The sequence below is a fragment of the Bos javanicus genome, chromosome 1 (assembly GCF_032452875.1).
Source record: "Bos javanicus breed banteng chromosome 1, ARS-OSU_banteng_1.0, whole genome shotgun sequence".
Classification (NCBI taxonomy): Eukaryota; Metazoa; Chordata; class Mammalia; order Artiodactyla; family Bovidae; genus Bos; species Bos javanicus.
Genome location: NC_083868.1, coordinates 56,676,105 through 56,694,050, shown reverse-complemented (window position 1 = coordinate 56,694,050; position 17,946 = coordinate 56,676,105). Strand labels below are relative to the sequence as shown.

The window sequence follows — 17,946 nt, the reverse complement described above, 5'->3', positions numbered from 1 at the left end:
AAAATCAATTCAGATTTTCAGATTCCCGTTTTCTCATTTTAATATAAAAATCCCCAACACCTATTACCTGGTTTTCTGGTGCGTTAGTGGTGACAATATATATTAAAAAGTGGATAGCATTCTAAGAAATTTGCAATTCTGTTTTTTTCTGGGGAATTAGGAATTTCTTAAGGTCACATGGTGGCCAAAGTGTAGTACCTGGACAAAAGTCCAGAATTTCTGATTCGTGGTTTGGTGTTTTATTCACCACGAAACATCCCCTGCACGTGGCTAGAGTCTTCAAGGATACACTAAGTAGAAGGCAGGCCACACAGTCAATATTATCTGAGACAGCAGTAGTAAGATATGTGGAGGATCAACTTTGTGTATTCTAAAGATCTCCTCTAAGCATGGCCTGAACCAGACCGATCCAAAACAGCCAAGTCAGAAAAGTGAGCCTTAACCTTCCACGCCATTTCAGACTTCTCAGTGGAGGGAGGAGAGTTCTGGAAACCATTTCAATAAAACAAAAAGACTGCTTTCTTTTCCCCATGGGGAGAAAGGATAAGGGCAGTAAAAGCCCATTTTGCTGAAAAGCAGCTGGAAATTTCTTAAAATTACCTTTCTTACTCAATTTCACACTTCAGTATCTAGGCTCACCTGGGCCCGGGCACTTCAGAGATGCATGAAAATGAAAAGAATAATGAAGATTAAAAAGAAAAATCAGTTTCAGTTTTGAGGTGATGGGAGCCTCCATTCTCATTTCATGCCCACTGATGTTCCGTCCAGTGAGTGCTTCAGTCTGAACAGGTAGAGGGGCACCAAGTCTGAAGTGCATCTCATTCCAACTGTGTGGTACTGGGGAAGCTGGGCAGCCTCTCTGAGCTTCTCTAAGCCTTATTTCCTCAGTTACATAGGAGAGAAACACTACTATCTAGGAATGATATTTAAAGTGTTGAGTGAATATTTTCTGCTGAAAAAAGTAACTGCTCCTGCATGTCTCCATACTGTACTCACATTTCTTTTTGATACTGACACCATTTTCTCACTCCAAGACCAAACAATACGAAACAGGAGAGGAGCAAAGCTGCCACAATCACCGGCCAGGACATTCCATCTTTGGGCTTACTGATCACAGTACCTGAAAAGGGCATAAAGAGAGATGAACTTTAATGCCAAAGTTTGGCAACTGGGAAGCAGGATGAATTGAATTAGTTTGCTTACCTGCAACATGCATTTCCAAGGGCCATGGTGTGTTCATTGATCACAGTCGTGCTCTGGGATCATTTCTATGACTTGTTCTCATATCATTTTTGCACTTATACAATTGCATTTCTTTTTTTTTTTTTTTTTACATGAATGCCTTTCTTGTTAGAATGTTCCAGACCTAATCTTTTCTTTTCTTTCACTTTCTCAAGGCCCTGGACAATTCCTGGCACAGGGTGGCCAATGAAATGTGATTTATAAGAGGAAAGGAGTTTGGGGGAGAGTGGACACCTGTGTGGTATGGCTGAATGTATGGCTGAATCCCTTTTCAGTCCACCTGAAACTATCACATTGTTAATTGGCTCTACTCTGATATAAAATAAAAAATTTAAAAAAGAATGAACACATAAAACTGCTAATCTGTAAATTTGTTTTCCAAATTCACTCCAGTAAAGTAAAAGTTTTATGTGTGAAATACTGGTCTATCTTTAAATTCTTTTTCTTTAAGGAGTCATTAAAATGCTTTACGAAATATTAATGTGTTAGGAGGAGGAATAAAAAGTAAAAGGCATTATAACACTCTAAAGGTCTGAAAGTACGAAGCTGAGAAGGCCAGAGGCAATATAAATACAATATTCTGGACTGTCTTACTTTTTCTGTAACATGAAGGAAAAATTAAGTAAATAAACTCTCTTAGGAAATAAGATTGTCTGGTTCTGCCTGGCAGAAAATGAAAGGGAATGTTTATAATTGTATAGTTACTTAATTTTTTCCTTTTAAAAAGTGTTTTATGCTCATGTTAAAAATTCAAACAGTACAGAAATATAAACTACAGTGAAAAGGAAGTATCCTTAATTCTTCAAATGCCAGCTACCCACACTAGAGGTTATAACTTTTAATAGTCAATTATGTGAACTATTTAATAGTTAATTCCTATCAGAAGTTTTTAATGCAAATATAAGCAAATATAGGTACCGTGAATATGTATCCTTTCATATTACAAATGGGGGCATACTGTACATACTGCTCTGTTCTTGGTTTCTTTCTCAAACAAAAATCTTGGAATGTTTTTCACAGAAGTGCATAGAAGTTTACCTCATTTGATTAAATGACCGGATGGTTCCCCAGTGTGTGGATCTACTGTAGGTTATTTAATAGGCCTTAATGTTGGATGGTTAAATTGTTTCCAGCTTTTCTTATTTCTAATAACACTACAGTGAAATTCCTTATACATTATAGATAGATCTTTAGCTCTTCAGATTACAGAAATCATTTGGGCAAAAGCACATTTTTGCTTTTTTTATTATTAATAAAAGAATATTTTCATTATTTTAAATAGATTATAAACCACGTGTAGACTTTTAAAATTCATTTGATTGCTTCAGATTTATTACACTGCTTTTCATTAAGTGAAGTCTCAAAAAAATAAAACACACACAAGCCAAAAAATCTGGATTTAAAATATTTGTTACCACATCTTTTTTATATTTTACATAGTTTGGGCGGCAGCCATACGATTCTGTCATAACACTGATCACCAGCGCTGAAGATTTTTCCTCTTACAACACATATCCAGGGATTGGAGGTCTTCCTGGTGCTCGTGTTACTTTAGTTTTGTCAGGCAGATGCTGACGGTACCCTGGAAGCTCACACAGTCCTATACTAAGTAACCCTGTGGCTCGCTGATGCACAGGGGCTAGAGTTCTCAGTAGTTCCAAGTACTAGAGTATCACGATCACAAAAGAAACAATTACACAGGAAATCAATTTAGGACTACACACAATTCTGTTTCAGTGAAATCAAGACTTACTTATTCTACACTGGCAATATGGTAGACTATAACATTTTACCTCCAAAGTTTCTGAGAAATGAAAGAACAACAGGTTTTAGATAGATCTTCTATCAATGCTTACTAATTTTCTCCCAGCCAAATATAGAAAATGAGGCCATTGGCTTCAGCAATGTCCTGGTGGAAAAGCAGAGCTCCAATTTGCCCCAATTCTTCAAGTATGTAGTTCTTTTCCTTTTTAAATAATTTTATTTATTTATTTTGGCTGCGCTGGGTCTTGGTTGCCGCACAGGCTTTTTTCTCTAGTTGCAAAGAGCGTGGGCTCCTCTTCGTTGCGGTGTGCAGGCTTCTCACTGTAGTGGCTCCTCTTGCTGCAGAGCACAGACTCTAGGGCTTGCAGGCTGCAGTACTTGCAGCACGTGGGTGATTCCACTATGGGGAATCAGTAGTTGCGACTCCCCAGCTCTAGAGCACAGGCTCAGCTAATTGTGGTTCACAGGCTGTGTTGCTCTGTGGCGTGTGGGATATTGACTAGGAATGGAACCTGTGTCTCCTGCACTGTCAGGTGGATTCTTCCACTGAGCCACCAGGGAAGTCATAGGTAGTTCTTTAGGGCACCAATAGTTAAAGATGTTGGTAGGATGTCAGTTTGTAGCTCCACTGCCATGCTGTGTGCAGGATGGATGATGCACCAGTGACTGAGGGTTATATGAACTTCAATATGAAATAAACTGAATCCCCAGGTAGAGTTCACCAGTTAAGTGAATATAAAGAGTTGATTATGCCTTGAATTTACAATCAAGATCTGCATTGGGAGGGTCATAACTTTATTGCAAACCTTGACCTCTTATGATAAAAAACAAGGATTATATTTAGCATTGACAAACTTTTATTCGTTGAATTATAGGAATACTCTTTGTTCCAACCATCTGACTATACTTTCATAAAGCTGAAATATCTCTCAGTACTTTTCACCTGGCTAATTCCTACTCATTCCAGATTTTATTTTAAATACATCCCCAGAGAATCCTTTCTAGTTCCCCAATTACAATCAGATCTTTCTGTTAGACTCTGACAACGTCTTGCACTATATCATAGGATTTGTCACAAATAAATTTAATTGCATGATTATTTATTTACTGTGTATCCTCTATAATAGATTATACTCTTCAGGAAGCCAGTGTTTTCAATATTCAACAGCTGTCACAATGCCTGACAAATGATAGGCATGCAATAAATATTTGTAGAGCAAATAAAACATAAAATTTTTAAAAATGGCAAATGACTCACCAGTGATGTGATTATTTTTAGTAGATACATTGGCAGTTGTGGGAACTTCTGAAGATGCTCTGGTTGTGGTAGTGAAGATGTCACCTAGGGATACAGAGGGAATATCTTAAGTAATCCCAAGGACCATTTCCATCTGGTCAAAAGTTGTAAAATGATGATTGGACTTCACTTGCTATTAGAAAGAGCTCATCTGAATGGCTCAAATGCTCCTAAAATACTAATATTATATGTAAAGTTTATTAAGGACCAATTTACGCAAGGTTAGTATCCTAGGATCTAATAGTTACCAAAGGAGTGAAGCTTCCTATGGATTTAAAGAAAAAAAAGAGAAACAATACAGCACATACAGTAAAATAATATCTGCTAAAGAATCTCCAGGAGAAAATGATTATGGGATAAGGTCTGAAGCTGGGGTCATGGAGATAAGAGGTTTATCTCTAGTGCCCCAGGTTATTAGAGGTCTCCCCATTCTAATGTGTTTGACAAGGTTATTAAAAATTCCTGTGCAACATTTGGGTAGACAAATCCGTGTCAACAAATCATTCCATTTTACAATGGAAAATTAAAGCTTAAAATGCATTTTAATGGATTTATTTGGTCCCAAAATGCATCTTGAAATAAAATAGAGGCAAATCTATGACTTTATCTCTGACTAACTTTTCTGAGTGACTGAGAAGAATTTTGCCTTCATTCACTGTCATTTTCATCTTCACTGTCATTTCCATCAAGACGCACTTTTAAATACCTGAGATTGGCTTTGTATCAGTTCTTTTCCAACTCTTCCCAAATAAAGCCGACTAATACCTTCCCTGACCCTCAAGACCCTCCTCTAAGTGCTCACCAGGAAGTGTTGAACCTGCACCCGAGGAGGGCGAACTGTTTGTTTCACTGGGCATCCATGGAGCTGCTAAAGGAAGAAGATATTAGAAAATTTATTGTCTCTTCTTGACCTTCAATTGAGTCTAATTATTATGAAAAAGGGATATTAATGAACATTTCAAGTAATATCATCAAAGTACTCTGCAGCACACCTCAGAATGTCCCAAAATAAAGTGAGAGCTGAAGATGTGTCTAATAAGGAAGGTTTTGTTTTTTGTTTTAAAATTGTAATATAGTTGCTCTACAGTGTTGTATTATTTTCTGCTGTACAACGAAGTGAATCAGCTATATGTGAATCAGCTATATAGTGAATCAGCTATATATTTCCTCCCTCTTTGATCTCCCTCCCACTCCATTCCTCATCCCAACTATCCAGGTCACCACAGAGCACCAAGCTGAGCTCTCTGCTCTGCATAGCAGGTTCCCCAAGGTTAGGCTGATTTTGTATGTAGCTATCTGATTTACACATGGCAGTGAACATACACTAATCTCAATATCCCAGTTCACCCCACCCCCCATCCCCATGTCCACACATCCATTCCCTATGTCTGGTATCTATCCCTGACTTGCAAATAGGTTCATCTGAACCATAGGGAAGTTTTATGATTATAGCCATTTAAAGCAGGAAAAAGAAAGGGAGGGAAAACACTAGGAGCAGTTTCTCCAGCCACAGAAAGTGTGCTATGTCTGTCCCATAGATAAACTAAAAGAATGAGAGAGAAGGAAAGCCTACGTGTGTTATGGTGGCCTCAGTCAAGAGAAGATGCCAACAGGACTTTGAAGACCTTGGTGAAACTTGCAAGAGTGAACAAAATAATTTGTACTTGTGGGTAAGATGACATTCTTGTTTGAGTATGAAAACTGAACCATATCTATAGTGAATTATGAGACCCCTGGGTTACAGCAGAGAAGGCAATGGCACCCCTCTCCGGTACTCTTGCCTGGAAAATCCCATGGACGGAGGAGCCTGGAAGGCCGCAGTTCACGGGGTCGCTGAGGGTTGGACACGACTGAGCAACTTCACTTTCACTTTTCACTTTCCTGCATTGGAGAAGGAAATGGCAACCCACTCCAGTGTTCTTGCCTGGAGAATCCCAGGGATGGGGAGCCTGGTGGGCTGCCATCTATGGGGTTGCACAGAGTCAGACACGATTGAAGTGACTTAGCAGCAGCAGTGGGTTACAGGCCTTGCTGGCTGCTGGGTGAATCCTTTTGATCCACTCAGAGGCAAACCTTCCCCTTTAAATGGATGGTAGCAATTCCAGAAGCACATATGGCTTCTGAAATAGACCTATCAATTCATTTTATTTAGTTCTCCATCTTTGGCAGAAGAGTTCCACTTCTTGGCAGTCTCTACATGTCTGTATTTGATAACATGCCTATAATGTAATGTAAAGTAAAATAGCTACAGTAGTATATGGTTATAATCGGTAAAAAGATATTATACTCATTTATTTAAAACATTGGCATATGTGATTTTCTCAGTTGAATGCTTTCTTACATATCAAGACCAAAACAAGTAGACAAAGCCAAAACAAAATAAAACAAACATTAAAACCCCCGTTGGCCTGACCCTTTCTTGATTTCTCACTAGTTGCCAATGGCAGTTGCTGGTGCAGACAAAGGCATGTTACCAGGCCTTTCAGTAGAGCTGTAAGTCAGTGCTTTCTAGGGACTGCTCCCAGGACAGTCTGTCATAGCTACTCCACTTGGAATTTTCCCCAAGGTTAGGCTGATTTTGTATATAGCTATTTTGAATTTGTTGAGGTCAGGGAGAGGTTCTTGTCTTCAATATAGTTCTATGACCCTGTGCATGTGATCTGGATTACTTTTTGTTCTAGACAAAATGCTAAGATCTATAGATGACAACGGACTGGGTACTTTTTAACACTGAGTTTTAATGTTTAAGCCATTAAGCTAGGAGTTTATTGACAATGAGCAAAAATCAACTAAAAAGAAACGGGAACCAAGCCTGGGTTTAGGTAAAATTATGAAGAAGGCAGTTTGTTCTGAATAACCTTAGCATTTTTTGTTGTTGTTGTTTAATATGGAATCTCCTTTACTTCCTACTTTTAGGGCTTGATGCCTCTATTTCTTCCTTTCTTTAACTTTTTAATGCACGGTATGTGGGCTCTTAGTTCCCTGATAAGGAAATGAACCCACACCCCTGCATTGGAAGTGCAGAGTCTTAACCACTGGACCACAAGGAAGTCCCAATGCCTCTACTTCTTTTCTCTTCAAAATCTGCTATCAAGAAAGGATATGATAAATTCAATTATGCTAAGATACAAATGGTTTAACAAGTTCTATCACTTTGAGAGAAATGGGTATTTAAAAAAAGATTTTCTATTTTATGTTTATTATCAGTAAGTCAATACAGAACACTTGTAATGATCAGTGACATGTGGACAACAATAGTTTTTTTCATCAAATAGAGTGCCAGTCCTTTCTGTAAAATCAATATTGATTTTCTCCAAACAAAAGAACCAAGCATAATACAATTTCAGGAGATGTTAGTATCATTAGCATGATACATCCAACTTGCAAAAATGGCAATATTTAAAATGATGTAAATTATTTGACCATTTTATAAAACTTCCTTTTGGCCTTCTGAAAACTTTGCAAGTATAAAAAGATCTCAAAAAATGTGCAATAAAATTGAACTACAGGATGTTTAAGCGGGAAGGGGCATGGGTAAACCTCTGGCTGATTCATGTTGACATTTGGTAGAAACGAATGTAACACTGCAAAGAAATTATCTTTCAATTAAAAATAATAAATAAAAAATTGAGCTATAAAAAATACACTTTGGAAACCTAGGGAGTTATTTTTCTGATTTTGTCTGAGATTTTTCAAAATCTGTTAAAAAAAAGTGGAAACTTTTTTATTTTATTTTATTTTATTTTTAAACTTTACAATATTGTATTAGTTTTGCCAAATATCGAAATGAATCCACCACAGGTATACCTGTGTTCCCCATCCTGAACCCTCCTCCCTCCTCCCTCCCCATACCCTCCCTCTGGGTCGTCCCAGTGCACCAGCCCCAAGCATCCAGTATCGTGCATCAAACCTGGACTGGTGACTCGTTTCATACATGATATTGTACATGTTTCAATGCCATTCTCCCAAATCTCCCCACCCTCTCCCTCTCCCACAGAGTCCATAAGATTGATCTATACATCACTGTCTCTTTTGCTATCTCGTACACAGGGTTATTGTTAGCATCTTTCTAAATTCCATATATATGCGTTAGTATACTGTATTGGTGTTTTTCTTTCTGGCTTACTTCACTCTGTATAATAGGTTCCAGTTTCATCCATCTCATTAGAACTGATTCAAATGTATTCTTTTCAATGGCTGAGTAATACTCCATTGTGTATGGAAACTGTTGAAAGAGGTGAAAAAGAGGAGTTTCCAGTTGATAGATTTAACATGTCTGACAATATATAAGTAATGTAAAGGAAAAACTTCAGGAACAAGAATATATCATAGTTGAGTCTTTGAGCAAGATGAAGAGATAGCAGATCTTGAATCAGTTGCTTCCACAGGAGAGAGGTCTTCCTGCAGAATGCCTGTTTACAGAATCCTTAGTAAGACAGAGCTGGCCATTTCCAGTGATTTATCTTTCACTAAAGAATACTTTTTCTAAAAGCTCAACTAATGTATATTTAGATATCCATTTTTAGGATGTGTTAAACACTGGCTACACTCCATCTGCCGTCCTTAAGTCTCCTTGGGTGTCTCTCAGCAGAGTTAAATTACTGTTGTTTTCTAACTGATTGAAATATTCTGTGTTCTCAAGGTATCATCTCGTTTGTTAAATATATAAGTTAATTCTCCTTTAAGTCCTTTGGGAACATTTTCATCTACATCTAAGAATGAATGCTACTTTGACATTTGGATGATAAACATGAGCTCAATGGATAACGTCCTCTCGTACATCACCATTATCAACCAAAAATATGAACATAGGGATGCTGTGTTGTTCAGATCAGATCAATCGCTCAGTTGTGTCCGACTATTTGCAACCCCATGAATCACAGCACGCCAGGCCTCCCTGTCCATCACCAACTCCTGGAGTTCACCCAGACTCACGGCCATCGAGTCAGTGATGCCATCCAGCCATCTCATTCTCTGTCATCCCCTTCTCCTCCTGTCCCCAATCCCTCCCAGCATCACAGTCTTTTCCAATGAGTCAACTCTTTGCATGAGGTGGCCAAAGTCCTGGAGTTTCAGCTTTAGCATCATTCCTTCCAAAGAAATCCCAGGGCTGATCTTCTTCAGAATGGACTGGTTGGATATCCTTGCAGTCCGAGGGACTCTCAAGAGTCTTCTCCAACACCACAGTTCAAAGGCATCAATTCTTCGGCGCTCAGCCTTCTTCACAGTCCAACTCTCACATCCATACATAACCACAGGAAAAACCATAGCCTTGACTAGACGAACCTTTGTTGGCAAAGTAATGTCTCTGCTTTTGAATATGCTATCTAGGTTGGTCATAACTTTCCTTCCAAGGAGTAAGTGTCTTTTAATTTCATGGCTGCAGTCACCATCTGTAGTGATTTTGGAGCCCAGAAAAATAAAGTCTGACACTGTTTCCACTGTTTCCCCATCTATTTCCCATGAAGTGGTGAGACCGGATGCCATGATCTTCATTTTCTGAATGTTGAGCTTTAAGCCAACTTTTTCACTCTCCACTTTCACTTTCGTCAAGAGACTTTTGAGTTCCTCTTCACTTTCTGCCATAAGGGTGGTGTCATCTGCATATCTGAGGTTATTGATATTTCTCCCAGCAATCTGAGTTTCTCAAATAAATTTTTATATCCTTCCTTCAGCATAGCATCAGTTTCTTCCACAGTTCTTTTAAATTTAGCTTTTGATAAAATAAACATTATTTGACAAGGAGACTACGTTACTTAGCATACCATTCTACCATAAAAGGGTACTTCTCTTCTATAGTAAAAACAAGATCAACTTTGATAGTATTGTCTTTTTCCTGAGTTGCAATAACATTTTTTGACATTCATCTATAACCAGCTTACAGTTCTCAATAATATTATGACATGTTAGGCATCTTTCCCTTTGCAGGAAGATCTATTTTGTGTCATATTAAAGCCCAAGATTATCTGGTTTGGCAGACCCTCTTCTGACAACATCACAGATAATTTCTGTTACTCTTTTGGGGTTCTTGAGGCAACATGAACTTCTCTAAAATTCTGGCATAATTTTTATATGTACAGACTTTCTACTGGGTAACCAATCTTCCTTAAGACATTCTGACTTCTGCCCTCACTTTTGTCCTTAGAGCAAAGGCATAGGGTGGCAAGCAATAGCCACAGAATCAAGGCTATGACATAGAGACCTCACTGATCTTGGTCTTCTGCCCTATCTTTTTCTTCAAGGTACTGGGTCAGCATCACCCCTTCCATCAGATGCAGTGGGCACCAGCTACTTACTGTCCACTCTTGCCATGATCACTTAATCTATAATGGGACCCTTATGCTCTTCCTGACCACAAAACAAACATGATACTCACAAGCTTTGGAAGTGTGGGGCTTGTGTACTAACAGGGTAGAAATCCATGGAATCCCCATGGTATTTTAACGAAGGAGAGAATTTTAAATCAGAGGAATAAATCTATAATTTGAGGCTGACTTAATGAGGAATTAGGTGACAGAACAGGAGCAGAACAGTGTTTTAGAGAAGAGAAAATGGAAAGAGATGTGACCTGAGGCATGTAAGATTTTTAGAATTTGAGGGTAAGAATGGTGAGTTTATTACTCAAAGAGTCAGCATCCTGACCAACAGGGAACAGAGGGGCTGAAGAGATCCTGGTGCAGCCTGCGATAGGACCTAGCATTGTTGTAGGTCCTGGCTTTGCTGGGTCCCTCCCATTGATCCTCAGCTCCTTAGTTCCAGCTTTTATATCACACTCTGCCTATAAAAAGTAGAGGGGTTCTCATGAAATTATTACCAGGAGTCTGAGGAGAAATAGCCAGGACCAGGGGCAGGATAAGCAGTACAATTGTAAGAGTTAAGAAGAGCTATGGCTAATTCATGTTGATGTTGGGCAGAACTAACACAATTCTGTAAAACAATTATATTTCTATTTACAAATAAATTTAAAATAAAAAGAGTTAAGAAGAGTATGTAAAATTTGAAGAATAAGGGATGCCAGGTTCAAAGAACAGAATGAAGACCTCATGTGAGAGCAATAAGAGGTATCCTGAGGCTTGTGTGTGTATGTGCGCATGCATAAATAAACTTGATGATTTGATGATGGGTAAATTGGAGTGTTTAAGGACCCATGGAGACTCATATCATTTTTCTGCTTGTCTGAGACAGACTGATTTCAGAGTGGCTTCAGGCTCCACTGGGACAGATGGATGACTGGAAAACCCAGGGGGGAAAAAAAAGTAATTAAGCTTCAATTTTCTGCTCCATGGCCTGATCACCTGAGTGTCAGGATGAAAATATGTCCCAGGACATTATTAAGGTCATACACTTCGGGTATTTAGAAGGTCAGTTTTGGTATCCCCATTTCGTAGATGGTTATACTAAAATATGCATTCCTCTTCTAGACTGCAGGAACTGGGATAAAGATTCTAATATTCTTGATTTCCAGTTTAGACCTCTTCAAGTTAATAAATAACAAAATAACAACAAAAGAATATATTAAAACAAGTATGAGATTAGTGTAAACGCAATGTGCTCAGAATCTTCTAGTGGCATTTAATATATATGAACTATACAAAGTGTATGTATAAGCAAATATCTCATAGAATGTGTTCACAAAGAGCAAGGGCCCTAGAAACACTGCTAGTGGGTTTATTTCACTAGAAATCGATCCATTATCATTCTTTTTCTGCCTCTGAGCATTTCATAAATCAATTGAAATAAACATATTGAAAGAAAAAATTCCCATTACCAATGCCTGCCACGAATCTTGCCAAATGCATCATCTAATATTAGATGTCATATTACAGTCCAATCCAAGGAGTAAAAACATGTTTCAAAAACAGTTTGGGAGTGAGCAATCAATATTAACTTGTTGGACCCTAATGTGTTTTTGTGAATGATTATAAATAGAGCAACTCACTGCAGGGAATTTTTTCTCTAAGCTTATAGATGAAAAATGGCAACCAGTTAACAAGATCTTCTTGCATAAGTAAGAAGGGAGTTTTCCCTGCCAGGAAAAAATTGTTTGCTGGGTTTTAGAGTCCCTTCCTAGATTTCACAATTTCTAAGGCTATTTTTATGATAAGAATGATAAAGAGATGTCTAAGGATAAATGAAGTTTTCAAGTGGGGAAGGAGAGAAACTGTGAAGGATTACAATAGTTTATTTCATTATGAACTCTGTTAAAAAGAATAAAAATTTTCCTGTGTAAATTAGGAAGCACTTTCAAATAAGACCCTTTCAATTTTCTAGTTTCTAGGGCAAAAAGTACCTTGGGTGGTCTCTGTACTGTATACTGTTGTGATGCACTGGATGAAGAGGATTTTAGTATGGGCACAGATGCTAATGTAATAATTTAAATAAAGCAATAAGTGAAAAATTCAAAACCTCCAATTAAGCAGATCATTTCTTCTCACTGTAGTACATACTGGCTATTGTTTTGTTTGGCTTCATAATATTCATTGAGTTGTTATCTCATCCTATTCCACATTCTTTTATTATTGAACATATTTTTCCTTAATAATTCTCCAACTCATACACAGATTTTGGAATTATATAAATAACATTATAAATGTTTACTCCCTCTCCTATCTTTTGTATGTCCATTCAAAAGCAAACATTGTCTGAATATTGTCTACATATTTTAAATTTTTATCAAATATTAAATCTAAGCCGTATAGTATTTGGTTATATTAATACTTGTTTTAAACCTAAATAGTATCACACTAAGCGAAGTAAGCTAGGCAGAGAAAGACAAACATCATATTATATTACTTTTATGTGGAATTAAAAGAATGATACAAATGAACTTATTTACAAAACAGAAATAGACTCACAGACATAGAAACTTATGGTTACCAAAGGGGAGGACAGGGAAGGGGTAAATTAGATTGGGGTTAAAATACACATTACTATATATAAAATAGATAATCAACAAAGGACCTACTGTATAGCAGAGGAAACTATACTCAATATTTTGTAATAACCTACAGTGAGAGAGAATGTAAAAAAAGAACATATATTTATGTATATGTATAACTGAATCTCTTTGCTGTACACTTGAAGCTAACACAACATTGTGAATCAACTATATTTCAAAACAAATGGAAAAAAAACTTTTTAAATTTAAAAAATAAATTTTACTTGAATTTATCATTCCATATATTGTCACTTGGCATTTACTTTTTTGATTCAACATAGTGCTAATAGAATTCATTCACGCTGCCATATGTGACTGACATTCACTCATTTTTCATTGTTGCATAGTATTTTATGATTATATTACAACTTACTTATCTACACTCCTAACTATAGATTATTTACAGTTTTATTTTTTGTTGTTATTATAAGCAGTGTTCCCCTCACCAACATTTGTATACAAATCTCCTGGACACATGTAATAGTTTATTTTTGGGGGAGGGTATTTATATAGGAGTGGGCTTCCCTGGTTAAGAATCTGCCTGCAGTGCAGCAGACGTGGGTTCCATCCCTAGGTCAGGAAGATTCCCTGGAGAAGGGAATGGCTACCCACTCTAGGATTCCTGCCTGGAGAATCCCATGGACACAGGAGCCTGGTGGGCTATGGTACATGGGGCTGAAACATGACTGAGTGACTAATACTTGAAGTAGAAGTGTTGGATTGTCTGGTATAAAACTCTTTAGCTATAAAAAATAATGCCTAAGTAGTCGAAAGAGATGGTAATAATTAATACTCTCACCAGCAACATATAACAAATTTCATTGATCTGCATCCTATACAACTCTCGGCAATTTCAGACTTGTTCATTTTTGCAAATTGGTTATGTATAAAATAACTTTCTGACTTTAGTCTTCACTGGCATGTCCTGATTGTTAGAGAGGCTTAGAATCTCTAAATGTTTTCTGGCTACTTAGATGTTGCCTTCTGTGATGTACCTATTTGCTCATTTCCTACTGCTTTTTGTCTTTTAAAAAACTGCTTTGTAGACGTTCTTTATATATTCTTGATTTAAAGTTTTGATCCTTTGTCAACTATATATTCTTGATCCTTTTTCAAACATGTGGCAAATATCTTCTCCCAGATTATAGCTTGCCTTTTTAAAAACTTTCTTGAAGGAGTCGTAAGGAAAAGAATTTTCTTAATTTAATTTTTCAGTCATTTTTATGTCTAGTGTCTCTTCTTTCCTCTGCCCTTCCCTAGCCCGAAGCTGGGAAGGAAATCACCCTGATTTTATTACATGTTTTAATATTTGGCTTTTTTGACATACATATTTTAAACTATATGGAGTTTATTTTTGTGTAATGTACATGGTGGGGGTATATTTTAATGTGTTTTTCTTATTAAAAAAATCAGCATTCCTGGGTCCACTTGCTGAATGGTGTCTGCACAGTACTCTGGACACCACCTTTGACATACATCACGGTCATGCTGCCTGTGATCTCTTTGTGTGCTTTTTCTCCTCTCCTGTGTGGTCTCTCTCTTCCTTTTCATTCTTGTATTTGGGTACTATGTTCACAGGTGTCTGTTATATTATCAACATATTTGTTGAGAGATATATATTACATTCAATTACAGAGGGTCATGCCTAGACTAATGATGCAAGTATCATGAACTGAAGATTATGATTAACCTAAATTTGTGAACCTGAGCTCCATCGAGCTCAAGCTCAGTCACTCAGTCGTGTCCGATGCATTGTGATCCCATGGACTATAGCATGCCAGGCTCCTGGCCATTGACTTTTCCAGGCAAGAAGACTGGAGTGGGTTGCCATTTCCTACTCCAGGGGATCTTCCCAACACAGGGGTCAAACTTGTGTCTCTTTCATCTCCTGTATCAGCAGGCAGATTCTTTGCCACTGAGCCACCTGGGAAGCCTGAAGTCCATAAAAAAGATAAATAAATAATGCTCAAAGATAAATATTATATAGGTTCCTTTTTCCTCTTTGATTTATTTCCTAAGGACATGTTCCCATCAGTGAGATGACTGAGTCAGTGGGTATAAAAGATGTTTGGAGGTTTTCAATGTATAATTTAAATGCTTTTTAAAAGGCACACGCACATTTACTCTGTGGCAAAGCGCCCAGGAATTAAATTCGGAGTCCTGAACCTGTGGTACCCAGGGGCTTCACTTCTCTTTGCTTCAGCCACATCCTTTGCCACTTAAGACCACACTCATCTTCGTCTTGACCACTAACAGGCAGTGTATTTCCTTTTTAGACCCTGTCAATACCTGCTAAGGCAGCATCAACAGACCCCGCTGCTACTTGGTCACATGGCAAGTAACAAACTATTTTTGTGCTTCACACTGAGCTTCTTTTTTTTCCTTTTTCTAGTGATATGCACATTCTAGAGAGTTCTCTTTTCCCCCAGATCTACTCATAGTTTGCTTTTTCATCTCCACTTTATTCAGATGTCACTTTGCTCAGGAGGGCCTTCCAAGACCACCTTAACTAGAGGGCACTGCCCCCTCGCTCTTGGTTCTCGCTGTCTCCCTTCTCTGCTTCGTTTTCTCCATATCACTTTTCATTATTTGTCTGTCTCTCATCCACCCGATTGTGGAACTTAGACCTGTTTTGCTTACAGATATCCCCAGCATCCACAACAATGCTTTAAACATGGTCGATGCCTTGTAAACATTTGTTAATGTGATCATAAACAAAGCACACAGTAGTTGTTCAGTATATGTATTGGATAAATGAGTGAGGCCCAGAGGACTCCAGGGACTCACATTTCACTCACAGTGTTTGGCGTCTTTCCCACTGGAAGTCCAGGAGTAGTTGAAGCCTCGGGTAGGCACATCGGAATTACTGGCTGAAAGACAAAAATTTCACAATTCTATTTTCTAATAACGTTGTAATTTAATTTTACTTTGATGTGCTGAATTTTTAGTCTGTATGACTTCAGGGAAATCTGAAATTGAAAATAATGCTTCCTGACACAGAGAACGCTAGCTGGCTTGTGTTAAGCTAAAGTCTGTAGTTTATGTTTAATGCCCAAAGAAAGCAGAGATTTTCTTTTTTTTTCTCTTCTTGTCACCAACTCAGATCACCGGGAGTACTCTCAAGATTACTTTAATATTACTCTAAAAATCCCATGACAAATGACAGGTACAAAGGAATAACAAATCACCAATCCATATTTTTAAGATTATAGTAATTGTCACATCAATATATAGTCACTGGATTACAATTTCCCACAGAGTAACTCAAAAGCAAAATATCAACATAAAATGAAAAATGCAGTTTTCCCCCAAACCTCAATATTATAGCTGCAATAAAATCTGTGGTTGTATTGTCTCTTTGGAGTCACATGAGGAGTCTTGCTACTCACTTTGAACACTTGGAGGGATGACGTTTGAAGTTGATGTGCTCACATCTACATGGGCTGTTGATGATGGAGTTCGATAACCTATTTTGAAAACAAAATTTCCAAACTGTCATAGGAATTTACTTTCATATGTTTAAATGTGCCACTATACTTAAAAAAGGTGACATGTAGAACATGGAGTATTGGATTTAGAAAGAATCTTGCTGCTGCTGCTGCTGCTGCTAAGTCGCTTCAGTCGTGTCCGACTCTGTGCGACCCCATAGACGGCAGCCCACCAGGCTCCCCCATCCCTGGGATTCTCCAGGCAAGAACACTGGAGTGGGTTGCCATTTCCTTCTCCAATGTATGAAAGTGAAAAGTGAAAGGGAAGTCGCTCAGTTGTGTTCAACTCTAGTGACCCCATGGACTGCAGCCTACCAGGCTCCTCCGTCCACGGGATTTTCCAGGCAAGAGTACTGGAGTGGGTGCCATTGCCTTCTCCAATGTATGAAAGTGAAAAGTGAAAGGGAAGTCGCTCAGTTGTGTCTGACTCTAGTGACCCCACGGACTGCAGCCCACCAGGCTCCTCCGTCCATGGGATTTTCGAGGCAAGAATACTGGAGTGGGGTTCCATTGCCTTCTCCAATGTATGAAAGTGAAAAGTGAAAGGGAAGTCGCTCAGTTGTGTCTGACTCTAGTGAGCCCATGGACTGCAGCCCACCAGGCTCCTCCGTCCATGGGATTTTCCAGGCAAGAGTACTGGAGTGGGGTGCCACTAAATCTTAGTGCACACATAGTCTGATGGCTTCATTTTATAAATTATAGAGTCCAAAAGTTCTATGCTTGTGGTTGCACACCCAATGCTCAATATTATTTATTTTATATTAACCCAGTTCTCCTTAGTACAAGTGTATTACATTCATACTTTCAAAATATTTTATTTTAGTGTCTACTATGTGCAAGATGATTCACATGCAGTTGGAACAATGAAGACAAGATCTTCACCCTTATGGAACTTATCTTGTAGTGAATTTTCACAATTATATATAATTTTTTCACATATGAAATATGGTTTCACATTTACTTCAATTCTTAGCTTTCTAAATCATCTTAATCTTCATAAGCCATAATTTCCCATTTTTCCTCCTTCTTCCCTTCCCCCCAAAATGAAAGACTAATTCATTTTCATTTGAAAATACCTCTAGAGATAAAGCAAGGTAGATTGAAATACAAAAATACTCAACTATAGCCACTGAAACATGTTATGTCTCTTGGGAAGACAAATGTTTAATAGATTTTATTTCTATGTATTTCTCCTTTGCTCCAAAACATATTCATGG

At 37.9% G+C, this 17,946-nt stretch overlaps 1 protein-coding gene and 1 pseudogene across 2 annotated transcripts in view; both read right to left on the bottom strand.

Annotated features, from left to right (window-relative positions):
- Nucleotides 1-17,946, bottom strand: part of CD96 (CD96 molecule) — a 98,275-nt gene that overhangs the window by 1,338 nt on the left and 78,991 nt on the right. The window contains exons 9-13 of one of the 2 annotated variants that reach the window (XM_061389485.1): nucleotides 16,631-16,708; nucleotides 16,040-16,111; nucleotides 5,106-5,171; nucleotides 4,265-4,348; nucleotides 997-1,120 (exon numbers count right to left, since the gene is read on the bottom strand). In XM_061389485.1, the coding sequence (XP_061245469.1) occupies nucleotides 997-1,120; nucleotides 4,265-4,348; nucleotides 5,106-5,171; nucleotides 16,040-16,111; nucleotides 16,631-16,708 (424 nt within the window). The remainder of the gene's footprint in view (nucleotides 1-996; nucleotides 1,121-4,264; nucleotides 4,349-5,105; nucleotides 5,172-16,039; nucleotides 16,112-16,630; nucleotides 16,709-17,946) is intronic. The other variant, XM_061389492.1, reaches the window with a different exon arrangement.
- Nucleotides 8,176-10,378, bottom strand: LOC133231495 (cytosolic 5'-nucleotidase 3A-like; annotated as a pseudogene).